The sequence below is a fragment of the Paroedura picta genome, chromosome 3 (genome assembly GCF_049243985.1).
Source record: "Paroedura picta isolate Pp20150507F chromosome 3, Ppicta_v3.0, whole genome shotgun sequence".
NCBI classification, from domain to species: Eukaryota; Metazoa; Chordata; class Lepidosauria; order Squamata; family Gekkonidae; genus Paroedura; species Paroedura picta.
This window is the reverse complement of record NC_135371.1, coordinates 31,393,582-31,419,204: the sequence shown is the minus strand read 5'-3', so window position 1 is coordinate 31,419,204 and position 25,623 is coordinate 31,393,582. Positions and strand designations below refer to the sequence as shown.

Below are 25,623 nucleotides of genomic sequence, written 5' to 3'. Positions count from 1 at the left end.
CGACGAATTCCACTATTTTAAATGGCGATTTTTCATTCCGCAAACAATTTGCAACAAAGATCCCCGTGCGAAATGGCCCACGGAATATAATTGTCTTTCAAGTATGCCTTTGGCCTTTTATTAATGGGACTGACAATTTGAGAAAACATCTGCAAAGACTGACATTTACGGTTATTATTTCCACAATTAGATGACACTAGCCTTGGACACATGAGAAGCCTGATTGGGGAACTCACCTACTTCCTGCTTGCACTAAGAAAGCAGCAGTCAGGAACTGGCATGACACAGGATGAGAGACTAGTATGGTGGTCAATTCAAAGCAGGTTGACCTAGAGCAACCTTTCTCAACTTCTTTACTGTTGAGAAGCCCCTGAAACATTCTTCAGGCTTCGAGAAACCCCCAAAGTGGCACGATGGTGCAGAATATGGGTGAGAAGCATAGCTGTTTACACACCCACCTGGGGCCCCTCCTCTTCCCATCCAATCCAGGCCCATCATTGGCCATTTGGGGGATGGATGTCGACATATGGTCATGTCACTAATAAATGTTTAACAAATTAAAGTAACAATTCACTTCCACCCATTCAGGGAACCCTTCCAGGACTGTCAAGAAATCTCAGGTTTTCACGAAACCCTGGTTGAAAGACCTGACCTAGAGGTATGGACAGATGCTATCTTTAAAATCAAGATATCGCAAAATTGCAACACTGATATATTCTTACCCTCATTGCTCTTTTGTTTGACAGATAAACCGGTAAGGGCCCACAAAGAGTTGAAAGGGCAATGGATCCAAGTAAAATGCACCTAGCCTCTTACTGAGCCAGCTGCTGCCATTCAGTTGATGTGGTGGCATTTTAAAGGAAGCTACTGGGGTACTTGGGATAATTTACGGGCCATATGTGGATGAACAAATGTGGTGTATGTGAAACTATAACAAAAAGGAATGTAATGGACCCCGGTCAAAGTGAATTAGTATAGCTTCAGGACTGTGTGAGGAGAGCTTCCAGAGCAGAGCTCACAACTGTGCTTTGTGTAAGGGGTATGCGTCTGTCCCATCATTGCCAATAACTTGACTTCAAATCTCAGAGAACACTGTATTGAAAATTCTTATTACTCAGACTTTGTGCCAAATTAAACCTCTCACCTTCACATACCCCTCCCAGATGAAGAAAAGACTGGGGGCAGTGACAAAGAACTAGAATTTTCTGAGACTTAAGAGAAGACTTACAAAAAGTCAGATAATTGCCCCCCACCAGTATTTCGATGGAAAATCTAGGAAACAGTACAACCAGTCCAAATTGAGATGGGAAGTGGGGAATTCAACCATTTCAGAACCCATTTTTAAAGGACAAAACTGTAGCCTTCCTGTCCAAATTAACCAAGTACTAATACATCTATCATTGTTCATAATTAGCAGAAATGCGCCTAGAGAGTGAGAATATAATATCCTAATCCCTGACCTACTTCTTCCTTATCTTTTACATAAAACTGTATCCAGAGAAACTGGGGTTAGAGAAAAATGGACTAAGAGAAAAATACTGGTAAGCCTATCACAAGGACATCCTCCATAACAGGTCAGAAAAAAGAAAAAGGAAAAATGTGTCAACAATCAATTTTCCCTAATCATTACCACAAGCAACCATAAACTGAATATTTAACCAGAATTATAACTATATCATTAAGTGGGTCTAATCAGCTGAGCTTCACAAACAAAGATATTAATTTTAGGAATACTTTTCCAAAAATATACATGGACTTTCAGGATATATCTGAAATGTGTAGTTTATCAAACATCTATATTATGTAACATCACATCATCCTCATACTTCATCAATTAAGGTAAACCTGTACTAGTAAAAGAAATGTCTTCAGGCTAGGGAACAGGGGTTTACTATGTAACTTTCCAGCTTGAAGAATTTGACAGGCAAAATCATGGGTAAATCACATGCCACAAAAGTTGAAATAATTTACAAACGGTGTTAGAAAAACAATCTGAGCACTCATAAGAGGCAAGCAAAGTCAAAGGATACTTGTACTCCAAAATGCCACTGCCACATGCATCCATCAAATCTCACACTATGTACATAAATATAAATACAGTCTTTTGGGGTTTTCTCTTTTTGAAGCCGTCAGATACCTTGTGTCCGACCCACAAAATGTGCATCCAGATGTTTGCCTTCTGAGCCAACAGAGCAAAGTCCCAAGCATCAGGTACTTGATCAATGTCAGTTTATTAGAAGGAACATACAGGAACAGGCATCAATGGAAGTCAGTCACAGAACAGGGAGAAATTGATGAAGACAAGGAGACAAAGGACCCTCAAGAGTATAAATAGATTCAGACCCCTTCTCCTAATGCTGTGCAGGAGAACGGGTTCCCAGAACCCATTATAACTCAGAATTGTGAAAACTGGTGCCAGCTGGGCTGGGCAATCAACTAGCCCCTACAAGGGAGGTTTACCATTTCAAAGGGGAACTCATAGATACCAATTGCTTTTTACCAGCAATGCTGGGAATAAACAAAAAAGGAACCTGGAAGGGAGGGTGGAGTGGAGGAACCCAGATCCAGCCCGGGGAAACTACTACACATTGACATGGCAATATGACACCTTTGAAGTCTGTATGGGTGCATTTTTCTTTTAATGATTTCCCATTCTCTGCCATATATCCCTTTTCCCTTTAAAAATAAAATCTAAAATGTAGTGAGGCAGCTAGACCCAGTTCAGTAATGCACTCATCAAAAACTGTCACAATATTTGAACTTCCAAACAAAGCAAGTGTTTGTTCTACAAATCAAGAGGCATTCTAAGTGGAATAATGTAGAAGCTTTTCATAATACAGCAATTTTATAGCCTTTTTCCCAACATTATGTTTCAACAATGTAATATCTGCCATGTGATATAATTGCTACTTACATGCAAATTGAAGTTTAGCTTCTCTGCTAACAATTGTTCCAAACGAGTTTGTTGCTATGCACTGGTATGTTCCAGCATCTTGAGTTTTATTGGGATTATTGATCAACAAGCTGCCTTCAACCATACTGTAGCGATAATCCATACCACTGTCAACAATGGTTCCATTTAACTTCCACCTATAGTACAAAAATGCCAGCAGTTGAATGTTGCTAACATGACAAGATTTCTACTCTTTTTTTGAAAAAAAAATGTAGCAAAAAGACATTCTCTTAATTTTCAGACCAAAATGAAAACACAATTTCTACCTAAAACTAAAATGATGTAACATGATGTAACACTTGATGAGTGTGTTATTCACAAATATATTATTAATGCTCGCATCCTTGATGCTGTTGATGCATCTTGTGATTCATTCTTTTCAGAGAGCAAAACAGCTCTACCCTTAGAACATCTTTGTTAAGTCAAGGGCCTCCATACTGAATACTAGCTCCATACTAGCTATCTAAATCCAGACTACAAGAGAACACCGATGACAAAAAAGGTAAAATGAATGAAGAACACACAACCACATGATCCAAATGGTTTTTCCATGGAAAAGATCAAGAAAAAAATTCTTTGACTCTCTTGGTGAGTTTATTTTCTCCTTCAGTCTTAGGTGTTTCTTTTACCGTTCAGAAAATGTAATAGTTTTTTCCCCCCATTAAGATTTTCTCCATGTTAAAACATTGCCATCTTTATAGCCTATAATGGAGCATTTATTCTGCTTGTAATAGCATATTTTCACACTGCAGCCTTAACTCAGGGCTCCACACACCGTTTATAATTTAGGACACCATAAATGCCATTATCTCAGTTTTACAGATCTAGAAGATGAGCAGAAATTAGCTACTCCCTCTCTATTTATGGAGCTGCTCTAGACTCCTATATTATATCTGAAGATACTCCCTCCTCCATAATTTCAGAACAGATGCTTTATTATCCATCTACGGTTTTTCTCCCCATTATTTTGCAGATCTGCTGCACAGAGTGTAGCCACTCCACATTTCACAATAAATTAAGTCAATTCAGACACTGCAGAACCATTCCTCAGAAGTCCCGGTTTCACAAAGGAATAAATTATCTCAGCCGACTTTAGGTGTTGTATAAATATGGTTCTAGAATGTAAGACAAAATTGTGAAGTGTAGAATCACAAAACACAGTAGTCCCCCCCACACACACACACACTCTCTTTCTTAAAGAAACTGGCAGCAAGAAGGCTTGTTATTTCTCAGTATAATCCTAAACTCCATCTCTGAATAGTTTAGGAAAGTGATTAGCCCTATTCAACTACATTCTGAGGATCCACCAGTGTAAATGGTAAGCTGTGTCAGAACTGTGTTGACATGACACTGGGTCTGGTATAAGAATGAGCAGCATCAGGGATGGAGTTAACACTCTAAGCCAGGGATAGTCAAACTGTGGCCCTCCAGATGTCCATGGACTACAATCCCCATGAGTCCCTGCCAGCAAATGCACAAGGGAACACTTTTCAAAACCCTTGTTATAGTATATGGCTAACTCTTATCTGCTAAGATACATTCATACCCAACCTTATCCATTGTTGTTCTTCTATATATTTCTGAAACATCCTAGGGGGTGGGATGTGTCCGGCTGTCCAAGTTGGAATAGGGCCAATCAGGGTGCAGCCAGCTTTGTCCTGATTGGCCCTCCCACCCTCCGGACCTGGACTCTAGCCTCTTTGCTCTCAGACGCCTCAGTGCCTGGAGCCAGCAGCAGGTAACAGGGCCGTGGGCAAAGGGTCGTGGTGGAGGGCTTGCTAATGAGGGCCTCCCGGCCTGCTGACTGCCTGCTAAGGAGCTCTGTCGCGGGCCTGCTAATGAACCCCCGCCCACCCTACATGATTTGACTGTGAGCTGTGGCCCAAAGCCACCTCAAATTGCCTGGTAGGGGGCGGGGACCCTTTCAGGGCCTGTTCTTAGGAACGGGCTTTCAAGCTAGTGAAATCATAAAGTTACATAGTGAATTGGTCTGTTTAGGTCACTGATTTCTACTCAGACTGGCAGTGGCTCCAAAAGGTCTCAGAGAATATGAACCTGAGACCTTTTGCATGCTTAGCAGATGCTCTGCCACTTATCCCATCAGACACAAACACCAAAGGAAGCCCCTACTCCATGGGTTTATCAACCTCAAGCAGGGCTTATTGTTCTTCTGGAATGCTACAGCAAGAGAGACCATGTAAGTTTTCAGATTGTAGACTAGCAGCATCTGCTAAACAGCCTGCATGACATAGAATAGGAAGGTGTAGACAGACCACAAGGTTGGTGGTAAAAGATGGTTTAGTCAAAAAAATGGGCATGCAGGCTGGGGCAGCCTGACACTCCTTTCTAGGCTTCCTAGAATTTGAACGAGGAACTTTGTATATCTTATGCTTGTGTCTTCCCACTGTGCTATGACTTCCTGTACAATCTTTCCTGCTCCAATATACAGGGCTACTGTCAACCACTGGGGGGGTGGGAGGAACTTAATGCTGTTGGTGATATCTTGCTCCTATGTACATAGTTGTATGTGTACTTTGAGGATTGCTCTTGAGTGAGTTGTGGACCACAACTGCCCATCCTGAGCCCTGTTAAGTGGGCTACAAAAATATGCTTTGGCTGGAATGTGGCTATATTTTGTTCTCTGTGTATGTACCAGGGAAACGGGGATGAACTCATGTTGTCAGCAGTCAGACCCTTTATCCTGTAGAGGGGAAATTTAACCATCAGAGAGAGAGATGGAAACCCCTACAATGTCACTCCAAAATCATAAGTGCAGGACACTGCCAGGCCCAAACTGAAACAAAATGGATGCCTTTCAGGAACAAGTATTTTAGAAATGTGAATTAGACTGATTATGCATGGCGGTGGCTACGCAGCAGAACAGCATGTTCCATTACTTTCCATGTCCCCCATGGGGGAACTTTTACTGTGGTGGACCTTGTCTGCCCTAGATCACTTCTTCCCCATGGATGCAGCTGGATGAAAAGGTTCCGCCAGGTGGTGGTGGAGTTTCTTTGCACAAAAGTGGGATTGTGTGCCAATGTAACCCCATCTTCCTGTAAAGAAAAATATTGCTCCAGTCAGCCCCCCTCTGCTGTGAAGCACCATGGAGCCGATTGGGGCATATTTTTGTCCCGGCTGGGACACCGTAGGCATATGCACGGGCCTGGCATGGCACACCGTATGCACAGGTGTCAATGGCACCCATGACATGAAAGGGAAGCTGGAAAAAAATCAGCATTATCTTGCCACAGGGTAATGGAGGCCCTAAAGTGGGCCAGGGCCAGCGGCAATGTTATGCATAAACGGAGATCAGCCTTTTGGCAATGTGAGTGCCAGCCTGGCCTTTTCCCACCATGCATAATTGGTCTAATAGAGGTTGACTGTCTATGGCCCCCTCCATGCACTGCAGAAATGCATAATTTATGATAACTAGTCTTGCAAAACCTATTAACTCTGCCTTGGATTAATCCCATCAACACTTCCTCAGTACCTTTTTACTTTCATTAAGCAGCTATTTAATCAACACAATTCTATTAATCTAACCCATTACCCCTTTTAGCCCAGTACTAGAAGGGTCATCGAGCGTCTCCCACACCATTGTACACCTCAGGAAAACCCATTAAGTTATTATTATTTTTTTGGCAAATGCATTATCCAGCTGAGGATATGCTTTGTCCTATATATTGAGCACCCTGTTTCCCTGAAGTGTGTGTGTTCCTGGTAACAACTGCATACATCTCCACTTGGTGGTCTTCTTCTCGTTATGAAATGCAGGCTTTTTTTATTGCTACTGCAGGCCTTCTTCAAGATTGGTAATTATTGTCCTTCCCTAAAATTACTTTCCCCTTTCCACCCTCCTTTTTCCTCAGTTAGCTCTTGATTGTGAGTATAGTATGCATTTTTATTTTATTATTTTCTTTTAAATAAAAACTTTTCTGGTTGAACATCTGCCTGGTTTATTTGAGAGTTCTTAAGGAAAAAAATCCTTGTATACATAGGTGAAAAACCTCATCCCTTCTTACTCTTTCTCTTTTAAGCTAATTCCCAATGAATTAGGAGACCACTAATTTGGGTAACAATGTCTACAGACTCCATGCAGTATATTCATTCTGGGGGTTCCCCATGCCACTTCACAAGGCTTCTTCCAGTGAAATCAGCTGTATTCCCATTGTTTTTTTTTTTTTTTTTTTTGCTCCCTTGACATGTGGTGGCAGCCTTATGGCAGGTGGAATGAGATTATATCAATGTGTGCTGACTGGCTTTTTATTGGCGTGCCACAAAGATGTCACTGGTATACCACTCCGTGAACCCTACTTGCAGCAGTAGTGTTGCACCCCCTTTTCCGACTCCCTTTTATCATATATCTACTTTTGTGGGATATGCCCCCCATAAAATTGTGCAAGGTTTTGTTTGTCGTCATCTGCCGCCCCCCCCCCCGAAGTTTAAACATCTGCCATCTGTTTTTATAGGCAACCACTCATATACCAATCGTGTAGTGGTGATGCATTTAGGTGATGTTTTTATATGTGTATTAAAATAAAATTGGCTCTGCAACATAGAAACTTGTGCCACAATAAATTTGTTACTCTTTAAATTGCCATATTTTTGCTAATTTGATGCTATACAGCATCAGGGCTGCACTCTAAAATTTAACATGTTAAGCTAGACCTGATGATGTGCTTCAGGTTTATTGCAGGAGTTCAAATTAAATCAGCAGAATAAAAGAGTTGTATTATTTGCTTCAGAACAGTGGTTAAAAATTAAATAAATGTGCAACATACCTTATTGTTGGTTTAGGATTTCCCTTTACTTCACAGTTCAATTTGACTTTCTTTTCTTCTGAATTGAGTGCAAAAACCACATTGCTTGGTTCCTGGATGAAAACTGGTCCATGCAGTGTGTTGTCATCTACAGTATAAACAACAATGAAATATATGTTCACTTTATATGAAACAGTTATATTATCATTGACACAAAGAACTGGGCTCCACAATTCTATATATGCTTTAAGAAGCTAAAGTCTTACTCAAATAAGCAGACTAACAAGAAACATAAATCCTAACAAAACAAAAGTAGCATTAGAATAAGACCAGAGTGGTGGCAGTAAGTAACTTCCTAAGCATATTGAGAAAAAAATAAAATAAGCAATAAACCAGCCATGGAAGCAGTTGTGCTGTTCCATTAAAATGATGGGAAAGTATTGCTTAAAGGAGACAGAATGATTTGGAAAGCAGACAGAAAGATTCCTAGCATCAGTCTTCACTATAAAAGATTTTAGATAGGTGACTATGGCTGAACCATTTCTTTTAAAGAGGACATCTGTGTCAAAACTATGTTAAAAGTATATGACAAAAGATGAAATAACAAATTTACCAATTACAAGTCTCTGAGAACAGACAATAGCTATCTGAGAGGTCAAATACAAAAGTGATGATCTTCTAATAAAATTGTCTGAATGTTTCAGGACATAGTTCAGAATGCTCGATCTTCGCTTTAAGATCCTAAATGTTTTGAGCCCAGGATATTTAAACTCCTCTCATACATCCCCGGCCACCAGCTAAGATGTTGCTCACAAGCTTTGCACTATATGTTCAGATGTTTTATTTTATTATTATTTTATTATTATTTTATTATTATGTTCACTGATTTTGGATTGAGTGGAAAAGCAGCATAAAAACATTTTAAATAAAGAAAAAATGTATGCTTCTGTCTTAGAAATTAAGTAGATGATGACATGCTTGTAAAATGCCTTTCTTCTTCTTCCTGTCATAGATATCAGGCTAAAACCTTACTTTTCATGGATAGGCTGATTTTGAGGAGTGATTTATAAGATTTTTTTAAAGCTATATATTGTAGGCTGTTTTAAGCTGCTGTTGCTTTTATTATTTATTGTTATAACTTTTATGCTATTTGTTATTATATTTTACTTTGTGAGCAGCTTCAGGCAGGCTGTAGTCCTGGGGGGGTCCACCTCTGCCCACTGTGGGCAGAGGGAAGCATGGGGATGCACAATACGCTGGGGAGTGGCCAACCTTCCATGTCTTCACACCCTGCTCTGACCAACTGATCCACATAGTTGGAACTTGCCATACATTCCACTTTCCATCTCCTTTCCATGTTTTGCCCCAGTAACTGCAGTTGTCCTGGTAACCATGAGAGTAGTCCTTTACCTCTCCTCTTACACGGCTTCCAGTAGCCCGTGGACACACCTCCCATGGTCAGGGCTGTAACTAACCCTATCACCTAGCATTGACCAATATCGTGACCTTTTGGAAAGGTCTATCCCATTGGCTCCTGCAACCATGTCCTCAGTCTCTCTGCTGCTCCCTGGGCCCCTGTACCTGACACACAGGCTCTGTAGTGGTACAGAAAAAAAAAACTCTAAAAAATAAACAGAATTGCCTACTTCTTGAGGACCAGAAGAATGCAAGTTTTAAAAGAGATCAAAAGAGAAACCAGGAAATTCAGGATGATTCATCTGCCCCTCATAAACTGGTAGCAAATATTATTATATCTATTAATTAATCAACATATAAAAGAATAAGCCTTAATGAAAAAGTAATTAGCATTGCTTCTGAATGGATTTTAAAATATTCTTTGTGAATGTTGACAATACAGAGATACAGGTGATCCCATAGATGTAACATATTAGGACTTCCCAAAAATGTTTTGAACCAAACAGCCTCATGAACATATCAGCCTGTCTTATACTGAATCGGTCCCTCAAAGTCAGTATTGTCTGCCCAGACTGGCAGCGACTTTCCAAGGTCTCAGTCAGAGCTTTTCCACCTCTCTGCCTGATCGTTTTAACTAGAGAGGCCAAGGATTGAACCTGGAACTTTCTGCATGCCAAGCAGATGCTCTACCACTGAACCTTAGCTTCATCAAAAGCTCCCAATTATACTGAGCACCCATAGTGTAGAGAGGATAGATAATCTTTGATACATGTATGCTTCTTATTTTAAACCACAGTAAACAAAGGGTGGACAATTTTCACAATTATTTAAGCGGAAGATCTATGTTGATTATAAATGCTATTTAACTTATTCATAAATAATTTGATATAATAGAAAATGAGAAGGGCATTGAATATTCAAGCTCTAAAATATTCCAAAAGAATCTATGGACAATATCTAAGTTATAAAGAGATTCACATTTCACAATTATAGGTATACATTTAAGCTTGCTTTGAACATCCTTGATAAAAAAGAACTTGGGGTCATGCTGAGCAGTAAACATTTCTATTCACTATACAACAGCACTGAAAGGGGCTAAATTCATTTTAGAAATATAATAGGTCGATGTTGGGAACCCTTGTCCCCGACATGGAAGCCAACGCCCACTCCCACAGCGGTAACCAACTTACCTTGGAGAGGAGCGACAGAGGAGATCTGGTTCAGTTGGGAAAGGAAGACATTGTGAGGGACAGCCAGCCCGGTACGCTGGGCAGAGCGCGTCCACGAGAGCAGAATCCCAGGCCGGGAACAAACGGGGAAAGTTCTCTGGAGACAGGTGATATTTATCACCTTGAGAGGCAGGTGAGGGAAGGATACTTAAAGGCTGACAGCAGAGTCAATGAGGAGGCGGGGCTTGGGAGTAGCAGGAAAGCTACTGTGAGCCCAGAGAGAGCGAGAGAGAGAGAGAACAGAGTTCTCGTTCTGAGACCTGCCTACGTCAGTAGAAGTACTCTTCTGCATCCTGCGGACCACAGCTAGACACCGTGGTGGAGCAAGGTGCAAGCCGGGACCAGGCAGACCCTGATATTCTGTATTAATAATATGTCTGCATCAATAATTCTGAAACAAGATGAATTTGCAATTTGTGTGGGAAAATATGCTGGTTTGACACTAAATCTCAGTTATGAATAAAAGATACAACAGGGAAGTGTAACTTTTATTAATATTTTACAAGGGTGATCACCAGATAACAATCAAAATGCCAAGTAAAAGGGAAAAGTCATTGCATCCAGACAACAAAATGACCACTTCCAGAAGAAGTCATGGAATAAGCATGCATGTTCACAGCAGTTCTTGTCTGAGGAAAGTGCAGCACTCAATAAGTCTTGGAAAGTAAATGGCTTAATAAATAATCATGAAAAAGGCTGATTTGGAATGTAAGTAGAGCAGTAGAGCTCTGGTCAATGGGCCACAGCAGAGATGGCTACGCAGCTGTTTTTGCCTGAATGTGGCAGTGCTGAGAAAGAACAAGAGGCTGTTGAGACTCCCACAGGAAGCATTACAAAAGATCTGTTGGAGAGGAGGGCAAGACTGTATTCAGAAGAGAAAACTGAAAGAAAATCACCACCACCAAAGTATTTGAATCCAAATGCAATAGCACCTCCACTGTTGTTATCACTTCTTAAAGTTCATTTCAGCAATGAGTTGAATTTTCCACTAGGAAAGGGTTCAGCACTATATAAGTGCATGCCCTCACTTACTTGATGTAACACTGACTTTGTGGTTCCTATATCAGTTACTTGTTTTAAGTATATCTGCTTGGGTATATGTTTTCCAGGGGCAGAAGCTCAAGGGTCATAGCCTCAAAGTTCCCTGTGATGTTCAAAAGGGACGCAGGATTCTTGTGCCTCCAAGGCAATATTGGAGTTATGTGCTGATTTTAGCACAGTTAGTCTGTAACAGGTAAATACTAGCTGAAGTAGAATTATAAGCTGCTACAGAAGAGACAAACTTGTCCCTGTTCACCTTTGGACTTACAGATGATCCACACTGACATTAAGAATTGTACAATTCTTATGTTGAAAAGGAACCTCCCCCAGCCTTACAATCTAAAACAACAAACACACATTAAGGAAATATACAAATTCAGTTTTCTACATGTATCACATCACAAAATCAAGTCAATACAATGGGGGTTTGCAACTTTTTACAACTGAAGAGTCAAACTACATAAGTAAGAACCAAAATAAGAAAGTCCCTTTGCATAAATGACACTAAAAGCCAGACTTTTTCAACTAGGGTTTCTTGACAGCCCAGGGAGGGTTTCCCAAATGCGAGTTTAATTAATATATATATATATATATATATATATATATATATATATATATATATATATATATATATATATATATATATATATATATATATATATATATATATATATATATATATATATATATATATATATATATATATATATATATATATATATATATATATATATTAAATTGTTAAATATTTATCTGGTGATATGAACATATATGGCCATGTTGACCTGCCCTTCCAAATGGCCAGTGATGTGACTGGAGGGGCCAGGAAGGGGAGGGGCCACGGGTGGGTATGTACACAGCCATGTTTCCCAACCATATTCTGCACAATTGCGCCACTTCTAGGGTTTTTCAAAGCCTCGAGAATGTTTCAGAGGTTCTCAAAGGTAAAAAAGTAGAGAGTCTGCTATAAGGCAAACTACATGTTTTGGGAAGAAGCTTCTTTTTAAACAGAAAAAAAAAAGAATCCACCTTCCCATGCTGCCATTTAAAAAACAAAACAAAACAGGGGAACTGATCTCTGTAGTTTAGAGATTAGTTGTATTTCTCAAGAACAGTAGGGACTATTAGAAGGTTGGCAGTGCTATCAGAAAGTGGCTCACACAAGATCTCACAATAAGTGTGCACACAAAGACCCTGCACAAAATTTATTTTAGTGCAATGGCATCAATCTGTGCATGGTTTGCACTTTAATTATGGCAACTATTCACCTCTACCATTTTCCCTTCTGTAAAGCTTATTGGCCTCACAAAAATCCTTGAACAGTATTCCCTTCACATATTGGTTATTCTAGCATCCAACCCATTCTCCCCAGTATATCTTAACTTAAATATTTTATTTTTTAAAGAGCTACTTGGTTCCATACTGAGACACATTAGCCCTAGAACAATAGGATGCTGATCTCTTCAATACCAGGTAGGAAAAGATCACAAACCCCACAATCATGATCCCAGGGTGAAGTTCCAAAAACCCCTCAAGACAAACACACAGGAGTCCCAGACACTGGGGGAAAAAAACTAAGTCAGTCTTTATTTGGGGAAGGTAGCATCTACAGGAGAATCAGCAGCATATAAGCATTGTTAAAAACAAAGACAAAGAAGAGCATGGCTAGTTATACCTTTGGACCCCACACCGCCCTAAACCCAAATTCAGCCAGGAAAGCCCCTTTCCCACAGCTAACCAAGTTTGATCTAACAGTGCCCAAACAGGAGGCAAACTGACTTTCTAACATGTAGGTGCTAGGTCTGCTAGAGGGATTGTTATGTATCAAAGGGACACAGATAAGAGCACAGAGTCTCAACAGCCAGCTTGGTGTAGTGGTTAGGAGTGCAGACTTCTAATAAACTTGTGCCAAATAAGTAGATGGAGAAGAAAATGGAATTATATCAAAATCACTTAAGGACAGTTCAGTAGATAAGGTCACTGTCTATATATTAAAATGCCACCAACAGGTACCTTTTTAATATTTGTCTTTTGAGCACTGAAGGGGGAAAAAGTGTCTTTCTAAGCAAGACAAAATGACACAATAAAATTAATACTTGCTTTGAAGCAAATAAATTACATGGGCAAAGAAAATTTGGGTAGCAGCTGTCAGCATAAAAGTAGAACAAAGAGAGGAAGGGATGGAAATGACAACAATATACAATTAGCATTATTTAACTGGTTATTCTTCTCTACCTTCTTCTCAGCTCCTGAAATTACTGCCACTGTGTAACTGAGATAACGAAGTTCATAATCTGTTTAGTCGGAAGCCCATACACTCCTTTTGCAAGAAAAAATAAGCTGGCCCATTATTGTAACCATTTGGGTTAAACTCTCAGATAATATGAATCAGTATTAAATACAACAGGCTTACACAGTGTGCACCTGTTGACCATCTGTTGGCCATTTAAAATAGCCTGCCATTAATGAATGATTTAAAATTGTTCTCTGGATCTTTCTTGAAGAAGCAACTCTAAGCATTGCTTCCCTCTGTGTACATATGTATTTTTCTCCTCAAAAATTAAAATTTCCCAGTGGGTGATATATACTTTATTCTGTCCTCAAGCAGATTTTCCTTCTAAAGTTAAATTCCTAAAAAACTTTAAACACCAAACTTACACAAATCCCACTGTGTTTGCAGACCAGTTTAGTTTGCCCCTGGGAGGTGGTCACCCACCCACCTCCCCATATCATGGGTCCCGTCATGAGCTGTATGGCCTGATAATATCTCTCATGTGAGAGAACACTCATTCACTCTGTATGCTAGGGGTAGAGTTGGACAGCAGATTCAAGGAATGATTCAAGAGGTCAGGCCGCACAACAGTCTTAAATGGCCAGTACTCCAGGAGATTAAAGTTGCAGAGCTCGGCTAGGTGCACTGTTACTGTGACCTTTCTTGAGAACTGGTCTGGCCTGCCTGATACCACCCGCATCCCAGGTAATCACCAGTAATGGCCTTTCCCCAGAGTTGGGAAGCTGTGTTCCCTGGAGGCAGACAGCTGAGGCAGATGTTCCTCCTCTATAACCCACAGCAATATCTTGGGGACTCCTGGCTTATTAGATGTCCCATCCTATTGACTGTATGACTATACATTGAGCAATCTTCATGTGTATACAAAACAACTTATAGATATTCTATATTTTAGGGCCTTCAGTGTGAGAGAGACTGCTGGAATAACTGGAGTAGATGGACCAATGGATTTATCCAGCAAGGCTCTTCCAGTGTTCCTCTAATGTCTTTTTTCATTGCCTTTCCCACTGGATATATGAGTGGTTATACAGAATGGATGTCTCAACAGTAGCACCTAGTCTCTTCAATACTCTCTCAAATAGAGTTCACATTGATCCCTGACTCCCATTTGTGCACGAGTAAAGGCAGTACTATTTCTTGGATTCTTTGATGCTGAAATGTTTTTCAGCATGCTTTTTGTGGCACAATCTGTGGCAATGAAATGTGAATTGCTGATGGTTATGTTAGGGTAACCCATCAGGAACCATGCTTTGGAACCATGTTTTTTGCTCCATGGTGTTACTACGAAGGCAAAGATTGCTGATTTTGTGGTGCAAGCTGTGGCCATGGAGATGATATGTGATTTGATAGTGAGTGTGGGGTAACCCAGTGCAAAAAGCCTGAGGATCCATCAGAATCTGTGCTTTGGAACCATGTTTTTGCTCCATGATGTTGCCATGAAGGCATGGACCCATGATTTTTCTGGTGCAAGCTATTGCTATTGACATTATAGATGACCTGATGTTGAGTTTGGAACGATCCAGTGGAAAAAAATCATGAGGATGCATACGGATCCATGTGTTTCAACTACATTTTTGCACTATTGTGGGCCCATGACACAGTGGATGTTATTTTTATGGTGTCTAAGACATGGTCTACTGTATGATGGTGGTTTTATTTCATTTCAATATAAAAGTCATAAGCTCAGCAAACAACCCCTGCATGAAGAAATAAAAAGAGAAGGAAATGCAACAAAATGCCCTAACAGTGGGTATTTCTTCAAAGCCAAACAAGAATAAACTAGACTGCAGTGCAACTTCAGTCAACAACAGCAATAAAAATCTCAGCTGAGATTGCAAACAGCGTCTTTGTAAAGGGGGCTGAATTCAGTAAAACAATCTGACACCACTTGCAGTTGAAAACTTGGTAATGCAGAAGTGCTCAATGACCATTTATGCACTGGGAACTTCACTGCCCCAGCTTCCATGCAAGAACACAAATTGGGGGCAGATGAGGTGCACCAGGCCAAATGCTCCCCCATGTGGGTGCAGGAAGAGGTGGGGCAACCTGCCATGACTAAAACTCCAGCCTGCAGTCCGGCATGAAACTTCCAGTGCATAAACGGTCATTGTCTCTCCCTCTTCCAACAGATCCACTATCTATCCCGCAAATCTTTTTCCTGCCTCCACTTGTTCTATAGCTTGCCTGCATGCCACCCACAAGAACCAAGAACGCAATGCAATTGCATGTGAATGCTGTTTTCACAGAATGGGAGGGATACTATAGGTGGTTGAAGATGCCTGCCATGTACAGAGGAGACAGACTGAAGTTTCCATGGCCACCAGATGACACCCCCAAGCTTTTCTCATGACATGTCAGCTTTTCTGGTGTGTGTGTGAGACACGTGCACAATAAAGTGAACTCCAACCCCTACAAGCCATCAAGCACCCCAAAGACAAAAAAGACCCATATGGGCACGTGTGCTTGTGAGGGGGGGGCGTAGCTTTGCAAACACCAAACCTCCCCATTTAATGTGGTTCCACAGGGCCTGTGAAACAGAGTTTGTCTGCCAGGCATTTGGTTGAGGTCAACTGAACCAACAACATCTGCTGGGACCCCCAGAAACCCCTTCCCATGAATGGAACCCAAATTGGCCAACCTATGGACCACAGTCAACAGATTAACATTATTATAGTTAGTTAGTCTTGGAATCTGTATGGAAAAAAATCACTGAACTGTTTTTGAAACCATTGTTACTGTTGTGTTTATTTGAGTCATTGAATTATACTGTATTATTCCTATGGTTTATGTAACGTACCCTGAGACACAAGGGAGGGCAGTATATATAAATATAATAAATAATACTTTTTTCACTATTAAACAAACAAGGAAACAAAAACAAACAAACTCAAAACATAAGGTGACACTTTCACACTGCCAGTGGAACTGTTATTGGTCACAAAGGTAAGATTTTTTTTCTCAAGAGGAAGCTTTGTGAAGCAAGCCTGCAATTAAAATTGGTGTGAGAGAAGGCAAAATGCTAAGGCTAAACTCTTAAGTATAAGTGAGCAGGTGAGCTTTTTTTGTGCAACTCTTTGCTCAATCTGCTGATTGATATTGTTAGCAGAATGAAACTTAATTTATTTTAATTGAGAATTATAGCCAATTTGAGGGAAGGCTTAATTGAATATTTCTCACTGTGGGGAAAAGCTAATAATTAAGTAAAGCATTTTTTTTTTGGATTATATCCAGTGTAAATGATTTTTAAAAGATGTCCTTGTTTTCTGCTCAGGGAATTTATCCTAACTGCCTTTCATAATACAAGCGGAAGGGCACACTGAGCTGAGAGCATTTCTCCAAGATAAAAATGTACCTTGGGAAGAACAAACTCTTTTCAGGAAACTAAAAAAACCAAGCAGATAGGACAGCTAAAGGGCATCACTGATTAAAACTTTGCCATACTGAAACGGGTAACTTGTGTTAAGTCGTCCACAGCAGAAGGAAAAACTAATACTGCAACTCTATGTTAAGATATATGGGAGAAAGTCCAATTGCAATTAGAGACATATGTTTCTGAGGAAATATGAATAGGCCTCTCTTTCTCTCTCTCTCTCTCTCTCTTCTTCACTTGCAAATAAACATGTTTGACAGAGAACATGGTATGCCTAGTTTGACAGAGAATATGTAAAAATATCTATGACATCATCTGTGCGACTTCCCATAGAAACCACAAACATCCTCCATAAAATACAATTTATTCATTATTTTTATTTTAAAACATTTAATAGCTGCCTTTCTCTCTTGTGGGACTCAAGGTGACTTATAACATAAATTAAAACATTACAAAAACGCAATAAAACAACAGAGAACACATAAAAGTCCTAGTTTAAAACCTCTCATTAAGACTGCCGATAATGAAGGCTAAACTAATCAAAAGTAGACCTAAATAAAACTGTCTTCTACTACCTCCTGAAGACAGACAATATGAGGTGCCAGGCCCACCTCCTTGACATAGTACCATAACTGTGGCACTGCTGCAGAAAAAGCCCTCTAACATGTACCTATCTAATGAGCATCTGCCCATGGTCTTAATTCCCAGGCAGCAACCTATGGAAGAAGATACCTGGAATCAAGCCATGCACAGCTTTAAAGGACAAATGGCTAGAACTGGCTTGGGAACGGATTGGTAGCCAGCGTAATTGCTATAGTACTGGAGACATATGTTCCTGATAGTTGGTTCCGACCAGCAGTCTAGCTGATTTCTATCCCTTTCCTGACTGAGGCAGCAGACAACCTACCAAAAGAACCTGGGAGACAGGGACAGGCATGCTAATGTGGCACCAATGGGTAATGTCATTTCCAGGGCAAAAGTGGGCAATACTCTAGGATCCGCAAAAAAGTAAATAGCTTAATTCAAGCGCCAGCTTGGTGTCATTTGCATATCTCAAATTATTAATATTATTTACATCAATTTGCACTCCACCTTTATATAAATGTAATCCATTTCTACTTACAAATTGAAGAGACAGGTAGATAAAACATATATTTATCTGATACTTTGGCCAAATGCGACCCATTAGGTTTCTCCAACTTTTCTCCGAACAGTAACCTCTTGTCCAGAGTACAAGTTGTGTATTAAAACAATCAGATTCCATGGCATACTCATTTCTTTTAAAATCAACCATAGCATATAATCATCTACCCAGTCAAAAGCTTTGATATAATCAATGAAATGCAAGCTGATTTTTTTCCTGACTGCTTGTCTGCAACCAGGGCTAGAGCTTTCTGGGTCCTGGCCCACATATAGAAGAATGAGCTCCCAGAGGAGATCAGGACATTAACAGAACTAGAACAATTCTGAGGGGCCTGCAAAAGTGAGGTCTTCTACCAGACATTTAGTTCAGGTTAACCAGAACCAACACCTTCTACTGGGCCCACGAGCCTCCCTCCCATGAAACTCAACGTCTGATCTGACCAACCACAGGTCTATCAGTATGCTGCCATTATGAATTACAGTTCTCACTACCGTTTTATTGTTCCACTGTACTATTGTTATTTACTACTTACTGTTATTATTGTTATGTATAGCCATTGATTTCTCTGTATTGTTTCCAGTTCCACTATGTTTCATATGAAATACCCTGAGTCTGCCATTATGAATGCTGCCATTATGAATTACTGTTCTCACTACTGTTCTACTGTACTATTGTACTGTACTATTCTCACTATTGCTCTATTGTTCTACTGTACTATTGTTATTTAGAATTTATTGTTATTTAGCATTTGCTGTTCTATTGTTATTTAGCATTTACTGTTATGATTGTTATGTTTAGCCATTGATTTCTCTGTATTGTTTCCAGTTCCACTATATTTCAGGTGAACCACCCTGAGCCTCAGAGGAGGATGACATATAAATACACTAATATGCCAATGTAAATTTACAATACAATCTCATGTACTTTGTCCTTCTATTAATCCAGCATGAACATCTGGCATTTCTCATTCCTAATATAGTAATAGTCTTTGTTGTAAGACTTTGAGCATCAGTTTACTCATGTGACAAATTAATGTAATGGTCCAATAATTGCTGCAATCTTTGACATCTTCTTTGGAACTGGAATGTAAAGAGCACTTACAGTCTGTGGTTCATTGTTTTGCTTCGACATCTGTTTGCACAATCTTGTTAAGATTTTGATGGACAACATTTCTGTGTCTTGGAAAAGCTCTACTGATATTCCATTTACTCCTGGTGATACATTTTTTCCCCCAAATGCTCTCAATGCAACTTTCATTTCACTTTCTGAAACTATCGAATCTTCCTAAGATTCTTCTGGTAAGAGATCTATCATCCTTTCATCTCTTTTGTTCTTCAGTGTACTATTCCCATCTTTTCTTTAATTTGTCCTTTTCAGTTAGCATATTTCCATGCTGATCTTATTATTTTTTGTTGTTCCCTTTTATTTCTTTACACTGGTTATTATAATAGTTCTTTTTGTCTCCACATATGAATCACTCGAATGCTGCATTTAGGTTTTTGATTCTGTTTCAATCACCTTTTATTCCTGCTTTTTCTCTATCTATTTTAATAGTTTCATCAGTCATCCATTGAGGCTTCATTTATTCATGTTACATTCTTCTGTGATAATATATTTGGTTTCAAGCCATAGTTCTTCTAGTTCATGTTCACTTGAACTTATCAATGCAAATCTGTTCCTTACATGATCTTTATACTCCTCAGGAGTGTTTCTTAGATGATATTTCAGCAGTATGAAAGATTTAGCATTTTTCTTCAGCCCTATTCTAATTTTTAATATTAATGGTTAATGGTCTGTACCCAAATTGGCTCCTGGGGTTTTTTTTAGAAGACAGAATTGAGCTTCTCCATCTTCAGCTTCTGATTATATACCATTTTCAATTTCTTGATTAGTCATCTGGTGATGTCCACAAATAAAATTGTCTGTTGGGTTGGCTGAAATATGTGTTTGCAATGAACAAATTGTTGTTGTAGAATTATCTGAGCATCTTTCCTGCTTCATTTCATGCTCCTAGCCCCAAATTCCCAACAATATCAGATTCTGTTTTGTTTCCTACTGTCCTACTTCATACTAATAGAAAATAGCTTATTACTGGTACCTATTCTGGCTTCTACCTTTATCAATCATAGAGTAAAATAAAGAAAACTGGCTTTTGTAAAATTTGAGAAAGTATGGCCCAGGTCATTCTAAAGATTGCATTACAACCTTCAAGAAAAGAAGTAAATAAATATTTCACATACTCCCTTAAGAGGCATGCTTCACATACTCTCTTCTCCTCACCAGTATCATCTGTCTTTCTGACTGGAATGACTCTGAAGCTCAAGAATGGAGTGAAAGACACAAAGAACAGAATTATCTCGTGTAACTAGGAAACCTGGTCATGTGGGGGGGGGGGAGGCTGAAAAGTGGTAGGCTAGATGCTGTACCTGCAAGAGCCCTGAATGTACCAATTCACAAACCGCTATATTGTATTGTAAACTAATTAAGATTACCATGTAAACTATTTTAAAATATAATGGATCTATAAATGTGTACGCAATAAAATGTTTCCCGGACTTCAACTCATTAGTTGATTTTTTTTTTGACATAACATACAACAGGCTTTTAAAACAAAAAGATAAGCTATATGAATTGCACAATACATTTATGACATCTGCCTGTCTCATCTTCACGTACTATTCACACACAACCATTCACTGAAACTGGAAACGTGGAAGAGAGAATATTCTTTGTATTACTGAAGCTTTAAGATGAGAAAAGCCACATATTATGAGGTTGCACATACTGTGCACATTGATTGTGGACAAAAGTACATCTTTCAAGAGGAACTCTTTCAAGAATGTTTTTGAGAACCATGTACATATTTTGTTTTCAAGTCGAAGTATATTTAGATACTGTAAGATATAACTGCCAAGTCACTACCTTGCTATTTATAGAAGGATTTCAGCAGGAGATTCAGTGTTCCAATATTTGTGAATAAGCAGGTAGTCAGCAGTAAGGCTGTATGTTCCTGCTGAATATAAGAATGTTGAAAATAATCAATCTGGTAGATTTCTCAAAGGCAATGACCTGGACACTAATTGAAATGACAGCAGCCAATAGGGGAAAAGAAAAAAAAATCATATTGTATGATGCAGGTTAAAATAGGCCTTAAAATATTTAAAATGATTAATTCTGTATCTGTACATTTGGAAAACCATACAAGAAAATAATAGTCTTATGGAACACACACAATGGCATTTGACTATACCACAGATAATTTCAGCTATATATGTAGTTATATATAGTTTCAGCTAAATATATAGAGTAAAGGGCCTGGGACTGTGGGTCCCACGGGGGTGGGGAAGGAGGGAAGGAGCCCCTGCCAGTGCTCATGCCCACCCTGAGCAGCCCCAACCGTGGCCTCACCAGGCTTTGACGGCACGATGGAGGTGGGGGAGAGGGTGGGCCAGTCCCCACCAGCATTCCCCCCACCTCGAGCAGCTCCTGTCACAGCCTTGCCAGACTGTGGCAGGGATGCCCGTGGTGGCGGGGGAAAGAGCGGAGTCTGCACCAGCACTCCCCACCCACCCTGAACATGCCCATTGAGGCCAGCAGAGGCCTCGGTAGGCTGTTTTTGGGAGGAGTAGAGTCCCCACAAGCGCTTCCCCCACTGCCCCGAAGATGCCAGCTGAGGCCTCTCCAGACCTTGGCTGGCCTGCCTGGGGTGAGGGCACGCACCCATTGTATTTTGAGATACAATATACTTTTTCGTTGGTATAGTTATACACACACAGAGAGAAGCAATGGAATAGCATGTTGCTATAAAGTTCTGCAACTGTAGAAAGTAGTATCTTTAACCGCTCCTGCAGAGCGGATTAAATAAAAGGGCTATTGGGGAGGAGTTAGGGTGGGCCCTGTCTGGGATAAAAACTTGGAGGGCCCAATCAGGAGCCGCTTTGCGCTGCTCCCCATTGGCTGCTTGGCCCAGCCTCGCCTGGCCTGGCCTGGCCGGGGACTCGCCACGCAGACAGACTAGTCAGCCCGCATGGTAAGTGCTCCAGTCCGGGTTCTCCTCCACCTAGGGAAAGGAGCAGGGACACGGTGTCGAAGACGCGGTGTCCCTGCTTCTTTCCCACCCTGGGTCCCTTACTGCTGGGCCCCCCTGCGGTAGCAGGGGTCCTTCTCCCGCCCCCAGGAACTGCCTCGCCGTGTCGCAGAAGCGGCATGGCTGCTCCTGGGGCCAGGAGAAGGCCCTGGGACGCGGCCGGGTGGGGGGGAGGGGGGAGGAGAAAGCCTCCCCAAGGCTCGGCCAGGCCGATCGCCAGCCCTGGGGAGGCTTTTTCCATCAAGGGAGGGGAAGAAAAAAAGCTCCCAAGGGCCCGAGCAGGCAGATCGCTGGCTTATGCAGCCGGCGATCGCCCTCCCCGGGCCCTGGGGAGGCTTTTTCCATCAAGGGGGGGGAGGAAAAATCCTCTCCAGGTCCCGAGCAGGCCGATCGCCGGCTTGCACATCCGGCGATCTGTCTCCCTGGGCCCTGGGGAGCCTTTCTCTATGGAGGGGAGGAGAGTTTGGGGGTCCCAGCCCTTACCACCCACCTGGGCAGCGCTGCCAGGGCGGTTGGGAATGCTGTATTTTTTTTTTTACAGCTGGCTTAATCACTAGTTCTGTAATGATTTGTTTGTTTCTGCAGACATGTCGTAAATTATAATAGAAATATATTTACAAAATTAGACATAAGATACCATAAGCTGGTCACTAAGTATCTCAAACTCTAGATATTTCAAAATCCATGTTTTCCTTTAATATCTGAATAGCTGAGCTGCAATAATGCCGTTTCATGCTATCTGCTTGTCAAAACAGGAGTGTCCTCCAGTGTTTCATCTCACAATTAAGGAAGCAAGCTACATTGGTTTATTGATTCATGTCCTTTATTTATACGCTCACTATTTAGTTCCAAAATTTGTCTGCAGCTACAAGAGTCTAGGTTTTATAGAGGTTATTGCAAATATAGCAATTTAAAAGCAGGATGAAAATGTTGAAGTGCTGGTGAACATGAATAGTTATTTCATTGGTTGTCAATGAATACCACAGGCACTTTTTATACTATTCTGATGCTGCAGCATTTCTCCGAAAGGATCACACAGAGCTGGGAAAATGTAGAGAAAAGGGCAATTGAGGTATTGGAGCACCTTTCTTTTTTTAATAAGGAAAGGCTAAAGATCCTAGGACAAAAAATTAGAAAAAAGACAACTGGGACGGGGGCATGATACATCCATGGTGATAAAAGGGAACCTTGATATTCAAAGGCAACAATCCTGTGAATGTAAGTGCTAGGAGGCAGCACTAATGACAGGTCTTCGCTTCTTTTTCCGGTCTGTTAGTCTTCAAGGGAAACTTGCTGACTGCTGTGTGAAACAATATGCTGGACAAGATGGACCACTAGTCTGATTCATCAGGGTTGTTTCTATGTTCTTATGAACCTATTATCCTTACAGTCACTGTACTCTGATTTACCACTGTTTTTGATAGCACAAACAATGTGTGTGTGTGTGTGCACGCGTGTGTGTGTGTGTGTGTGTGGAAAACAGGTGGATGAAATTTAGAAGCTGCTAATGATGGAGTGGCGATAAAGGAAATGATTGCAACCTTCTTATTGATCATACAGTTATTAGAAACTGGAGGGAGTTCTGGAGTAATGGAATGAAGGGTGGAGAACTCAGGTTATTGGCCAGCCTCTAAGGTCACCCTCCCAGCCTCCAAGGAAAAGATATTGATTCTATAGTTCTTTGTGCACGTGTTTTGTGGATTCATCCCTCCTACATCTGTGTGGTTTTTTGTTTCACTGCAGGATTATCCTGACACCACAGACATGGCCATAAAGTTCTCCCAATGAATATTACCTTCTAAATATAACCCTTGGGACTAAAATACTGACTTAAATGTGCATACTGAGACCCTGTTAAGATCTAATTACATCATTCCATTTTGTACCAAGTTCTCTAGGAACTAACCACAACTATTTATTTTTATTTTTAATTTACTGATTGATTTCGATACACTGCCCCTTCCCATGAACAGGCCTGCTTATGCCCCTCAAAAAGCTTTATGCTCCAGCACCACCATACGGATAATGGACCTATAGAAGCTTGCCTGGCCTCAGCCAAGGCCAGAGACTTCTCTGTCCTGCCCCCCACCTGGTGGAGTGAGCTCCCAGAGGAGATCAGGGCCCTGACGGAGCTAAAACAGTGTCACAGAGCCTGCAAAAGGGAGCTCTTCCACCAGGCATTTGGTTGAGACCAAGCAAAACCAGCAACATCTCCAGGGCCGCTGCTCCCTCCCTCCCAGAAATCCATTCATATGTTCTGCCCTTGGACCTGTTTGAACTGTGATACTTACCTCAGTTACAGTTATTAATGTTAGTATTGTTATTGTTGTGGTTATCTATACGTTATGGAAAAACTAAATTCCTTGTATTGTTTTCTACATTTTATGTAAACTGCCCTGAGCCTCTGGGAAAGGCAGTATATAAATACAACAAATGAAATAAATAAAACAAATAGTACTCTGTTGTTTCTTCTCATTAGCTCATTGATCCACTAGTCCATTTTAATCGGGTTCTGGTTTTGTGGAATGAGTAACTCAAAGATGAATGGAGGGAGGCCTGTAGATTTTCTTGGCTAGATGCTTGTTCTGGCCTCAACCAAAGGCCTGGCGATGAGCCCTATGTTGCAGGCCCTGTAGAACGTAGGTAGTTCCATTAGGGCCCAGATCAACTGACAGCTCATTTCACCAGGATGGGGCCATTGCCAAGATACACTTCCTTCAGGCCTTGGACCACAAACATGTTGATACTAGAAGATCTTAAAATTCTTCTGGGGGCATGCTGAGAGAGGTAGTCACTTAGATCAGTGGTCCCCAACCTTTTTATCAAAAGGGACCGGTCAACACTTGACAATTTTACTCAGGCTTGGGGGGGGGGTAGTCTTTTGCCAAGGGACATCACCGCTGCCACCTGAGCCCCTGCTCCGCTTGCTTTCCTGATGCCCACTGGGGGGCGCTGCCAACAGCAGCTGTGCAGTGCCATGCCGAGGGGAAGCCCCAGCCATGACAGTTGCTGGAGAGCAGCATAGGTGAGCCGGCGGCAGAGTGGCAGGGCAGCCCCCGAGGCAGCAGCCGGGGAGGAGGAAGAGGAGGAGCCGCGGCCTAGTTCCAATTGATCCATGGACTGGTGCTGGTCCCCGGACCACTGACTTAGATAACTAGATGAAGAAGAAGAAGAAGAAGAAGAAGAAGAAGAAGAAGAAGAAGAAGAAGAAGAAGAAGACGAGTTGGTTCTTATATGCCGCTTTTCTCTACCCGAAGGAGGCTCAAAGTGGCTTACAGTCCTTCCCTTTCCTCTCCCCACAACGGACACCCTGTGAGGTGGGTGAGGCTG

The 25,623-nt window shown here is 41.0% G+C and overlaps 1 protein-coding gene across 7 annotated transcripts in view; it reads right to left on the bottom strand.

Annotated features, from left to right (window-relative positions):
- LOC143831783 (contactin-4) overlaps positions 1–25,623 on the bottom strand; it is a 669,529-nt gene that overhangs the window by 264,183 nt on the left and 379,723 nt on the right. For all 7 annotated transcript variants that reach the window (XM_077325228.1, XM_077325223.1, XM_077325222.1 and 4 more), the window contains 2 exons: positions 7,738–7,864; positions 2,915–3,090 (listed from right to left, as the gene is read on the bottom strand). In XM_077325228.1, coding sequence (XP_077181343.1) covers positions 2,915–3,090; positions 7,738–7,864 — 303 coding nt within the window. The remainder of the gene's footprint in view (positions 1–2,914; positions 3,091–7,737; positions 7,865–25,623) is intronic.